Source organism: Macaca nemestrina, chromosome 12 (genome assembly GCF_043159975.1).
Source record: "Macaca nemestrina isolate mMacNem1 chromosome 12, mMacNem.hap1, whole genome shotgun sequence".
Lineage (NCBI taxonomy): Eukaryota > Metazoa > Chordata > Mammalia > Primates > Cercopithecidae > Macaca > Macaca nemestrina.
Window position 1 is genome coordinate 93,071,619 of NC_092136.1, and position 12,959 is coordinate 93,084,577.

The 12,959-nt window shown below is 33.6% G+C and overlaps 1 protein-coding gene across 3 annotated transcripts in view; it reads right to left on the reverse strand.

Annotated features, from left to right (window-relative positions):
• LOC105484357 (solute carrier family 36 member 4) overlaps window positions 1-12,959 on the reverse strand; it is a 96,310-nt gene continuing 83,351 nt past the window's right edge. The window contains exons 10-11 of one of the 3 annotated variants that reach the window (XM_011745889.2): window positions 9,723-9,892; window positions 1-4,646 (exon numbers count right to left, since the gene is read on the reverse strand). In XM_011745889.2, coding sequence (XP_011744191.1) covers window positions 4,339-4,646; window positions 9,723-9,892 — 478 coding nt within the window. In that variant the 3' untranslated portion in view covers window positions 1-4,338. The remainder of the gene's footprint in view (window positions 4,647-9,722; window positions 9,893-12,959) is intronic. The other 2 variants (XM_071075449.1, XM_011745890.3) reach the window with 2 other exon arrangements.

Sequence of the window (12,959 nt, forward strand, 5' to 3'; positions counted from 1 at the left end):
TAAAAGGCAACCACAACTAAAATATTTTATTGAAAATTCAGAAAAGTTACAATACTTTAAGACAGAGTTTTTCGTATTCTGTTATAAAGAAAAATGTTTAAAAAATTGACTTGAGTGCAATGATATTTAGGTTTCATTCAAACTAACAAAATCATTTTGAAAAACAAAAATCCACCCACAGCTGAATTTATTTGGGGTGTAAACATGTATTTTCTTATGTGTTATCAAGAAAACTCTAATGAAGTATTTATTTAGAGTGTTTTCTTTTCAAAACAGCATCTTTCTGGACCCAATTTGAACAGCAAATTAGTATTCGTATCTAGTTCACATAGACCACTGATTTGTGTGCGTGTCTGCATATACTTGTGCACACACACATGTAGGAACTAATTTTATTATGAAATTTTAAGAATCAGAGTGATTTGCTATTTCACTTATCATAGGGCAATAAATAGCATTTCTAGCCATTTCTTAAGCATGTTTCCTTATCTCATAGGTCAAAACCAGTTTCAGAAAGTTTAGCCTAGTAAATGCCAATGGCATAAACAAGACTAACCATAATGCTGCCAAAGTATTAACTATTACAACCAGGAATTTGATGTTAGGAAGTATACTACTACACTTTTCAGATCCAAGTTTCTCAAATTTTCTTATTAAGGGAAGCCAGGTGAGCCAAAAAGATCGGACTCATTTTTTAGAAAATCATTATTGTATATTATCAATGTTCTATATTTTTACCAAGTTATTCCTCAACAGATGGTATTCAGCCACTGATGTTATTTAAATAAATTTATTATTTACATTAGCTCTATTTCAAATCTTCTCCCTTTTAAATGAAGAAATTAGGTCAGGACCTAATTTGTGTAGGCTGTCAGTAAACAGATCCACTACTCAGATGCTGTACTGAAATCTACGAGAAGACATAAGTCACTCATAGTAAGACTTGTGCCTTGCCACAGCTAGAAATGGCACTAATACTTTTAATATTTCAAGTAATATTTTATAGTATTTTGCAGTTAAAGAGATTTTATGTAACTACTGTGAAACTACTAAGATTAGGCACTGTTAGGAAATTCAAAACACGCACATTGACATACAACACTTGTAAATATGTAAGCGCATTGTCTAGGCAAGATGCAGAAATCATTTTAATAAAGGAGAATTTAGTGAGAAAATGACTAAATATAATGTGGCATTTGCTAATACAGACTTGTTTTCATTTGGTAACACCATCTAAGCCGGTTTTTAACCAAGAATATGCTGTATCTCTTACTTTCTTAATTGTAAAGAAATCTGGCCACGTGTGGAAAAGAAGACCCTCTGAAAAAAACGTCTGAGAACCAGTGTTTTGACAAGCTGACTCCAATACTGATGAAACTCTTGGGTGTAAGGGAACAGTGATAACTGACTTGGTACGGAGCTCAATTAGAGGTAAATAAAGCTTTCCTTTCTTCCCCCTCAGTAGCAAAAAAAGGCTCTCAGGCCACTGATTAACTTTCAGGGAATAGTTCTTCACTGTGGTGGCTGACAAAATGCTGAAGTCACTTTAGTCACAGTGTGATGATCCAAAAGCGATGAGATACAAAATTTGACAGGTGCAATCACTCTAATTTCTCCAGGCTCCCAAAATAAAAGCAAGAGCTGGTATAATCGAAATATCGTCTCCAAAATCTTAAGGAAATTTTATGACTCCTTAAAGCTAAATTTTCAGAGAAAAAATTACCCACTGGTTATTTTTGCAAATAAAATGTATCATCAAATACCCTTAATAAGAATACATTTAAGCTTTCCATCTAAATAGTGTTTCTTGTTGAGAATTAAAACTTTCCTCCTTTTTAGCCCCTCTTCTTTTCTGCAATCCAACTTTTTCTTGTATTTAAAGTATTCATCATTTATTGAATTTAGTACTGGATGTTGATTCCACATTCTTATTGCTGAAGGAAGCCTGGTCGATAATATGCTCAAGATGTGTTAGTGCTGAATTTAAAATTTATTGCTATGATCAACTATTCAAATTTCATTGCATCTGATGAATTCCATAAGGAAAATAAACAATGGGCTAAAGTGTAAAAATGAAATAATACACACAGACTAGAAATATTATCTGAAAACAGGTGACAAAAACCTAGGGCTGCTTCCTATTAAATAATTTTCAACTCATTTTATATCAAGCTATAAAGTTTTTTAAACATCTAATTCAAGATTATATAATACTAGTTTCAGTGAAGATTCGTTTTCCTATAACTTCTTCTGCATTCTCTTAGTGTGACTAAAGGCTCAGTGTACCAGATTTGATATAAAAGTATCTCAAACAACTACTGTTGATACCTAATGTGAATGGCTAAAAAAGTTTTGATTCTTATGACTTTGTACCAAAATAAAGCTTCTGATATATCTTTAGGATTGTATTTGATGATCAGTTAATGATATAAGCAAAAAATACTTGAACTAAGTTAATATTTATATATAAAAATAGAGAATATATACAACTATAGTGATCTTGATGATATCTTCAAGTACAGTATACTAACAAACTAGAGTATCACCAGCCTGGGTAAACAGTTTATGTTTTAAAGTATGAATTTTTTTTTAAGTCAGGAGACAATTCTATTATTAATAATTTTCATTTTCCCCACCGAGAGATTCTTTATCTTGGTTAATAATTTGAAAAATATGGAATAATTAGAAGTTATTTGTCTGAAAGAAGCATGGAGTGTCTCAATATTTAGAAGGGGGTTTATTATCTTGATTTTTTCTAAGCATGAATCCTTTTATGGTCTATGATTCTTGTATTTTTTTTTTGTTTTAGTTTTTAAGAGTTGGGATCTCCCTCTGTTACTCAGGCTGGAGTGCACTGGCACAATCATAGCTTACCACACCCTCAAACTCCTGTGCTCAAGGGATCCTCCTGCTTTAGCCTCCTGAGTAGCCGGGACTACAGGTACATGCCACCATGTCAAGCTTTTTAAAATGTTTATGTTTTATAGAATCAAGGTCTCACTATGTTGCCCAGGCTGGTCTCGAGCTCCTGGTCTCTCAAGTGATCCTCCCAACTTATCCTCCAGAATAGCTGGGATTAAGCACAGACCACCACACCCAGCTGATTCTTTTATTCTGCTCATAATAAATAAAAGGCTGTGATAAGAAAAGCCACAGGACTGGAAAGAGTCCATAAATCCTCTGTTTTCTGAGGTGTCTATTTTCTGCCATTCAGGAAGATGGTGCCTACGAAACTCAGGAAAGGAGGGTAATAATAAAAAAAGCTCAAGCCACAAATAGTATAGCTGGACACACATCTTACTAGCCAGGAGTTTCACTAGCAAGTGGTCTCTATTCTGTTTTAAAAGAACACAGCTTCTTTCTCTTGCTGAGGTTTATATGGCCACAGTGTAGGTTTCTTCAAGTTCTCTGATTTTCTGCTCAGGTCACTTATACTATTAAAAATCATGAATTCATTTTCAAAGTATTAAAATATAATCAAATAGATTCAATACTAAAATTAAGGTGAACGTAATTTATTCTTTTCCTTGGACATGATATGAGAAATAAAACATCCTGGCCTGGGAGTCAGAAGATTAGGTTCTCTTAATCTCAAGGTTGAGTGGTCCTGACCAAGTTACTCAACCTTTCTAGGCCTCCATTTCCTCTGATGAAAAATAAGGAAGTTGCACTGGATAACTTTTAAAGTCTGTTTTCAAATTTCATTGAAACACTAAGTCATGATCTTGAACAGTGCCTCTTGATTATGAAGATCAACTACCACTAGAATGTAACATTAATTCTAGTGTTTGCAATTTTCTGACGCTTATATTATGTTAAAATGGGAGTTTTCTATACTTCCAGGAGCTAATTATTAGTATTTGGCTACTAAAAACACAATTGAGTTTTTTTTTTTTATATATTATACATAAAGTTTACTTTGGCATTCACGAGGATGATCTGGAGAGAGCTTTTTGTTACATATATTCTATTTTATTCTCTTATTGTTGAAATCCTATTCCCTTCTCAAGTGAGAGGCAAAAGAGATATCTTGGTTAAGGTATTTCTTACTGAGATAAAAGAATAATAGAAGTATTCTTATTCTTTAATTTTTTTACATTTTAATTTTTTCAATTTTCAGAACTTAATTTGTTGAAACTATTGCTAATACTTAAAAGCAAGGATTTGTCATAGGTTTACCACTACTGGTAAAGAGCTATGATTACTTCCAAAATAATAATACTATGCCAAAGAAAACAGTTTGTTACCATTTTTAAGTATATGGCAATGTATTTTACTAGTTATCTTGATAATTTTCAGAAATGAGACAAAAATAGAAGACTCATGATTCTGCTTTTACTATTTCAAACCAGATGTTAAGCATGTTGAATTCAAATTTAGAAAAGGACTTTGTGGAGTGCCAGCTACAACTTTGGGAGTAGGATAAATAATTTCTTCAACAGTTATATATGTACCTAATAAGAAGCCAACAACTCCAATGAATGCTATAGAAATATTTTTCAGGACCATCCATATATTATAATGTTCCTTAGAAAATGTAAGAATTTCAACCAAAGGTGGCAGGATTAGAGCCAATGTGCTGCTGCTCACAGCTCCAACGAAGGAAATCACAATGTCTAAACGAGGAATAAGAATTGCTCCGGCACCTAGAAAATGAAAATACATTTATTTTTCTTATTTAAATGTTTGTTACTTACCTGAATACAAAAAGTAGGCGACATTTCCTAGACTTTCACTTGTCAACAGTTTCTTATGTAAAGAACTTTTAATTTTTTGCTTTAAAATTCTGGGCAAAGAGGTTTTGATAGTTTATTTCCAAAGCATTTGCATTACTTTGTCTGCCCATACAGCTCAATAATGCACAAGACATGCAGTGGTGGGACATAAATAAATGAGAGAGAAGAGATAGCTATTCTTTAAAGTAGAATTCCGATTTATCAAAATAGAAGGACCAACGGAAACAGAAAAGCATTCAGCAAATACCACAATAGTCACTGGATAGGAAGAGTCACTGATGAATGCTGAAATTAGTGGGCAAAAACGATGAGATCTGGATAGTTACAGAGTTTCAAAATATCTTCAAGATACTTATTAATTACAAAGGGAAAACTAGTACCTTTACAGTAGAGAAATATGTCAAGAGACCAACTTAACCAAGTAAGCAAAATTAACATCACCAGTAAGACACTGATACTATGATGTGATACGCTGAGAAGTGCACAGCATCACTTCCGTGGGATTCTTGCTACAAATGCTTAACTTCAACCGAATCATGGGAAAGCATCAGAAAAATTCAAATGGAAAGAAATTCTACAAAATTACTGACATTTCGAAAGTGTCAAGGTCAAGAAAGACAAAGAAAGTCAAGGACAGTCAAGATTGGAAGAGACAAATGAATATGACAGCTAAATTCAAGTGGGACCATGGCTAATGTCCTGGACCAGAAAAGGATCTTAGTGGGAAAACTGGCAAAATTACAACAAGGTCTATAAAGTAGTTAATAGCATTGTATCCATGCTAATTTCTTGGTCTTAATAATTGTACTGTGATTATGGAAGCTGTGAACGTTAGACGAAGCTGACTAGAGGTTTATGGTAACTACTTTCTTTTATACCCTTTCTGTGTAAATTACCTCAAAAGGAAAAGTTCTTTTTTAAAAAAAAAAAAAAATAGTACTCCACTATTGGCAGCAGATTTCCAAACTGTTGACAAGTTTTCTGCAAGTTCTGGTCTGGTACTTTCTTGATCTTTTCAAAATGCATCAACAGAAGATTTGCAAAAACCAAGACTCATATTCCTTCCTTATTTGTCCAAATGATTTGTTGAGGGTTTGGAGTTGCCACCAGAAATAACAGCTGTGTTTACTCATATGCAGGCTGTGACAACTACATCACCACTGCCACTGATGAAGATTATATCACGTTTCCTCTTTGGGGATTCCAATTATGGCATGTGTTGGAGATACATATATATATTCCTGTTAGTAATTTAGCTTTCAGTTTGCAGTTTCTCTACTTGTTAATTTTTAATTTATGACGTTTTATTTTTTCCTTTTTCTATTTTTTCTGTGGCTCTCAACATTTTCCAGGAGGTTGTGGGATCAATTTCGAACTAAGTTCCCACCATGTTCCTCATATAACCAGAAGTTATTATTTATCATTCTGTATTCAAATTATTATGAAAGCTAAAGCCCTAAAAACTGTTTTGAAATTATAAATGTAGCTTTACATCTATAGGGCTGAAGTGGCATAACCCTTTATAAATGAAATAATTGACTCTAAAGAAGTAGAAATAGCTAGATCTAAAGAACTCGAAAGTAGAAATACTTTATAAAGTAGGTTATTCGTCTAATAGATGCTTGTTATAGCCTTTTAACTTCACTCTCTGGGGAACTATACAGCATAACTCTCAAACATAGTTAGGGCCTCTCAAAATTCATTGAACAAAATTATTCGTGGAGACATGTTTGTTTCACCTACTTATAGTAAGCAGTGGTATAAAAGTGAGGCCAAACAAATATTACCACTATCTTGCCACCTGAAGAGGCTTTCAATTTGGAATCTATTTTTCTTTGTTTATCTATAATCCAAGCTGTCCCTAGTAAATCCAGTGAAATATTGTTGGAAAACTATGTGGGGGAATACTACAGCATTTTAGAATTTATAGACAAAATTTCCATCTAGCAAACACTTTTAAATCACGAAGTATAATTCCCATCTAAAATCTGTTTAAAGTCAGATTTTAAACATTACATAACTGAAAGATATTTGCTTGTAAAAATGGCTTGAAATATGCTATTGGTAATGTTATTAGTAGACAAAAAAACAAGTATATATACTTTTAGCTGAATCCAACATATATTAATAAAAACTCAAACGGGAGTTTAAAGTAAGGATAGTTTTATTCATTACAAATACTATGTCATTAACAGCTATTATGAATAGATCTATTAAGTACTAATCAGACTTATTCAGTGTTTACCAAAACTATATACGGCAAGAAAAAGTATCCTTAGAGCATAAAGTTCCCTCTGATATTAAAATAAAAGCCTATTTAAGTCTATTTTTGCATCTGAAGGGTAAATGCAGATACATCAGAGCACAAAACGAAGCACTTGATATTACAGCACCAAAAACAAAAATGTGGAAAATAACTTAGCACATTAATTTTAATTAAACAAATAGTTAATGGTGCTCTCCACATACCTACTGACTCTAAGACAGGATATCAGGAAACAGAATGGTACGTTTTTAATCTGCAGAGGCAACTAACTTAAATGAAGGATTTTAGTGAGTTTTCTCTACAAACTACTAAAGATTTATGGGTTTTGATACTTATATAGTCATAGTCTACTATAGATTATAAAAACAAGGACTTTTTAAAAATTACAAACAGTAGAAGGATCAACAAGTTAGAGAATAACAGAAGTAAAGAGTACTTAGTATATTTTGTTGATTCAATTCATACACAGAATTGAAACACTGGTCTTAGTGTTTATTATAATACATTTAAAAATGGAATGGCTCATAGCATGGGTTTGCTCCTAAAATGTCCATGGTGACCTTTGACTGGTTGCTACCCTCCCTCCTCCTTCACTTGTGAGGTGCCTATATACCAGGTAAGCACCTAAAGGGAACACGCAGGAAGAGTCTGAATCACTTCTAAAGTTTTTGAGTTTCACGAAGAAGATATTTTGAAATCATGATTCAAATGCTAAATGGATACTTGGACACAACCAACATAATCCAAGCTGGTAAGTCCACTTCTTTAAAGACCAATACAACAAACATGGATTCAGTACTCGGAAAGGATTATGGAACATTGAAAGACATTCAATTTGCAATGCAAATCAGGCTGAGCCTCCACTCTCATTGCTAGTGCTGCTGCACAGCCTACTCTACAAACATGACCAGGTCCCATCAACTGTCTACACACATTGGTCAGTAAAGCGCAAGCCCCCAAATCTTTTCACATGCCTTTGAAAACAGAATGAAAAGCAGTTTTGCCATGAATATCAGTTGGCTTTTACTTTAATTTGGAAGGATGTGTGCCAAATACACAAATGAAGTTTACTGTCCAGTGATGTGTCCCAATATAGCAAAAAGAAATATTACATAGTTTTTGTTCTCTTTCTCCAAGGCATATCCCTTGTATGGATGAGAAGCTTTAATGACTTTTAACTAAAAGAAAGCAGCAACCAAGAAAAGGCTGCAGTTCTCTGTGCTATGAACTAAGCCCCTGGCTTCTGGGAACAAAATCATGGAAGCAGATGTGGTGTGGTCTGTGCCTCAGCAGATTAATAACTTCAATAGAACACTGCCAGCAAATGTGCAGAAATGGCTGAAGTTTAAAAAAAAAAAAAAAAAAATCCTGGACCCCTTTTACCATTGCCCTCAAACTCCTTTACCTGAATTTCCATTACCAACTTTAAAAGACGATATACTTTCAGAATAGAATTGCCTTACATCTGTTGATAAAAACACTTTTACTGAAATCAGTCTTTTTATTTAGTCAATACCAAAATGTCAATAAAATAAATGTATAAAAATATTTCAAAATGTTTTAAAATATCTTTTTGCTACTGAATGTTTTTTCGTTAGTCATCAGAATATGGACTTACTGACTTCATTTGTTAATATGATTTCTCTTATTAGTGATATAATTCAAGTAATTACTTTGAAAAATACATTTTATCTACTTTTTCAGCTTTGCATTTCCCTTTTCAAACCAAATGAAACACACTAAATTCTCTAAATCTAGGCATGAATTCCATGGCAGGCTGCTCAAATCAATTTATTGAGCTGCCTCAAATTTCTAGCTCTATCATTCTAAATAGTGCAAGATGTTTATTAGTATCTTACACAAGGAATTTCCAAAGCTGCTTGTTCCCCAGAACACTAGTAATCTGGTCCCAGGTATCATTTTAGGTAATCCTAGTTTAGTTTGGTGATACAATCATCTGTATATTTGTCATTATAGAAATGGTTACAATAATGATAATAACTTCCAGCTATTAATACTTTGTTAATATTATTTCTAACACCACCAAAATGCCATAAGGAAGTTTTATCTTCATTTCATAGTTGAGGAAAGAGGGGCTCAACAGTGGCATGTAACTTGCCTGAAGACACCAGCAAGTAAGTGGTAGGCTTGACTTCGAATCCCCAGATCTGTCTGACTCCAAAACTTACATTCTTTCCACTATACCGAACTCAAGCTCCCGTTCCATGAGTCTCTATTATGAACGTTACCTTGAGAAGGCATTTTATGACAAAGAGTCTTAATGAAAGATTATATACACTTCTTCAAATAATAAGAAAATAAGCCACTAAAATTATGAAAGACCAATACAAGTAAAATTAAACACTTTCCTGTAGGTAGTTATGGATAAGAAAACTGTTAAAATATGCAAAAACAGGAATAAAAAACCTGAGGAAAGCTAGAACCAAAATAAAATGTGTATCAAAAATGGAAGGAGTCCCATGTACATGTTAATCACCAGTAATGTAATTTTCAAAATAACTTCATTAGTTATTTTAAGTGTGATAGGATCTGGTTTGTGTTTTTCTTATGTAGCAGTAGAAAAACAGAATTTTAACCTGAAAAGTAATCCAGCTGGGTGAATAAAATTGTTTTAAAAATATTGAAAAATATGTCTTATGTAGCTTTCATTTTAAGAAATTCAACAATAAAAAATTATATAAATATATAATGATACTTACAAGTAATACTAACCAAGAAGGATCTTATCCCAAATTCACAGATTTGCTTCCATTTAGTATGAAATTTGGATGTGATCCCAGGGATAATGATCTCTGCTGGAACATAGAACTGAATTGAATATGTCACAAAAATGCCAAAGGAATACAGAATTTTCACTGATTGATATAACCTGTTGAAAAAAATTTTCAAAATTTAGTCATTTTTAATGTGAATTTAGCTTTCCTCCTTTATTTTTAATATTAAGATACATAAGAAATCCAGAATACCAAATTAGGCCAGAACCTTACTAACTAAAAATGCTTGTTTAAAAAAAAGGTAAATTGATCTCTAACTAAATTTCTAGAGGATACAAGAACAATTCATTTTGACAAAATGGAAAGCTTGAATATGCATGCCAGGGTTTGGGGTATATTGGTAAAAAGATTTCATTTTGGGATAAGCCAATATTCTGAAGATTAGACTCAGCCCCCGAAGAGCTAATGCTTTCTCAACTTTCTTTTTAAAAATTGAGACTACTATATGTCTTAAATCCTGAGTCATACCGTCATTAATCTTTACATAGAAGAAAAACTCGCATTAAACTAAAGTATAGTTCTTGGGTGAAAATCTTTGGAGGTATGTCATTAGTTGCAGAAATGTCGTCCATCTTAAGTCTAAAAGCAGGCATCTAAACCATTTCAACTTGCAAAGTTCTCTAAATTATACACACAATCTATGTTTAAATTTACATTAAATAAGGGACATACAGTTGCTGGGTAAGGTTGTTGTTATTCTTTTGTGCAAATTATCTCTTTGATACACAGTGCTTCAAAACAGCACAGCAATTTTCAGTTTTATAAATATCTTTAGATTTCTACATTGTGGATAACCTGTCAAAACTTCACATGCATGTCTTGATAAAGACTTCAGTAACTTTCTTAAGCACAGAAAAAGAAGACTTTTTAAATGTTGATAATGACATGAAGAGAAAACACAGAATTGTAGGATCTAGAGGAAGGAACATCGTAGAATCCACTCTTTTGGGTTGCAGACTAATGAAATTAATGTGCTGTATTTTAAAAAAACATTTTAACATTTTATAACATTTAAAAGAAAAGCCCAATCATCCTGCATTTTTTAAGTAAATAGCAGAGAAAACACTGTTGGTTCAGTGTGCTGCAGCATCGGGGCAGTGATTAACACCTACGTCCTCTTTCAACAGAAACATCTTCCCACAGTTTTCTCATTTAAGAGTTCTACTTTCCCACCTAAAATTCCCATGCACAGGGAAGTGCTTTCTTTCTTACAAAAGAATGCAATCGTTTTAAAAGGATTATATTCTACTTTTGGTACATAATGTCAAGGCATATAAACCTTGACATTAATGGAGCTTTAAGTATAAATGTACTTAATATATAAGTATATAAAGTTGACATTAATGGAGCTTTATTTCTGATGTCTTAATATTTAAAGCAGCAAGGATTTTTAAATTTCACTTTTAAGTTCAAGGGTACATGTGCAGGTTATACAGGTAATTTTGTATCATGGGGGCTTGTTGTACAGATTATTTCACCACCCAGGTATTAAGCCTAGTACCCACTGGTTATTTTTTCTGATCCTCTCCCTCCTTACACCCTTCACCCTCAATAGGCCCCAGTGTGTGTTGCTCCCCTCCATGTGTCCATGTGCTCTCATCATTTAGCTCCCACTTATAAGTAAGAATATGTAGTATTTGGTTTTCTGTTCCCATGTTAGTTTGCTAAGGATAATGACGTCCAGTTCCATCTATGTTCCTACAAAGAACATCATCTCAACTCTTTTTTATGGCTGCATAGTATTCCATGATGTATATATACCACATCTTCTTTATCACTGACAGGCATTTAGGTTGATTCATTTTCTTTGCTATTGTGAATTGTGCTGCAATGAAAAAAGGCACATATGTCTTTATAACAGAACGATTTATATTTCTTTGGGTATAAACCCAGTAATGGGACTACTGGATCAAATAGTATTTCTGTTTTAAGGTCTTTGAGCAATCGCCACACTGTCTTCCACAATGTCTTGAACTAACTTATACTCCCACCAACAGTTTATAATAAGTGTTGTTCCTTTTTCTCCATAACCTCACTAGCATGTTATTTTTTTGACTTTTTAGTAATAGCCATTCTGACTAGTGTGAGATGGTATCACGCTGTGGTTTTGATTTGCATTTCTCTAATGATCAGTAATATTGAGATTTTTTTTTTCATATGATTGTTGGCAGCATGTATGTCTTCCTCTGAGAAGTGTCTGTTCATGTCCTTTGCCCACTTTTTTTTTTTTTTTGAGACGGGGTCTCACTCTGTTGCCCAGGCTGGAGTGCAGTGGCACAATCTTAGCTCACTGCAACCTCTGACTCCCTGGTTCAAGTGATTCTCCTGCCTCAGCCTCCCACGTAGCTGGGACTTATAGGTGCCCGCCACCACATCTGTCTAATTTTTGTATTTTTAGTAGCGACAGGGTTTCACCATATTGGCCAGGCTGGTCTCAAACTCTCAACCTTGTGATCTGCCCACCTTAGCCTCCCAAACCCCTTTGCCCACTTTTTAATGAGATTTTTTTCCTATAAATTCCTTGAAGTTCCTTTAGATGTTTGATATTAGATCTTTGTTCAATGCATAGTTTGCAAAAATTTTCTTCCATTCTGTAGATTGTCTGTTCACTCTGTTGATAGTTTTCTTTGCTGTGCAGAAGTTCTTTAGTTTAATTAGATCCCATTTGTCAATTTTCACTTTTGTTGCAATTGCTTTTGGTATCTTCATTATAAAATCTTTGCTCATTCCTATGTCCAGAATGGTACTGGTTAGGTTGTCTTCCAGGGTTTTTTATAGTCCGGGATTTCACATTTAAGCATTTATTCCATTTTGAGTTAATTTTTTGTATATGGTGTTAAGGAAGGGGTACAGTTTCAGTCTATCCCATATGGCTGGCCAGTTATCTTAGCACCATTTATTCAACAGCGAATCCTTTCCCCATTGCTTGTTTTTGTCAGGTTTTCCAAAGATTAGATTTGCAGGTGTGTGGCCTTACTTCTGGGCTCTCTATTCTGTTCCATTGGTCTATGTGTCTATATGTCTGTTTTTGTACCAGTACAATGCTGTTTCAGCTACTGCAGCCCTGTCGTATAGTTTAGAGTTGGGCAGTGTGATGCCTCCAGCTTTGTTCTTTTTGCTGAGGATTGCCTTGATCCTTCAGGCTCATTTTTGGTTCCACGT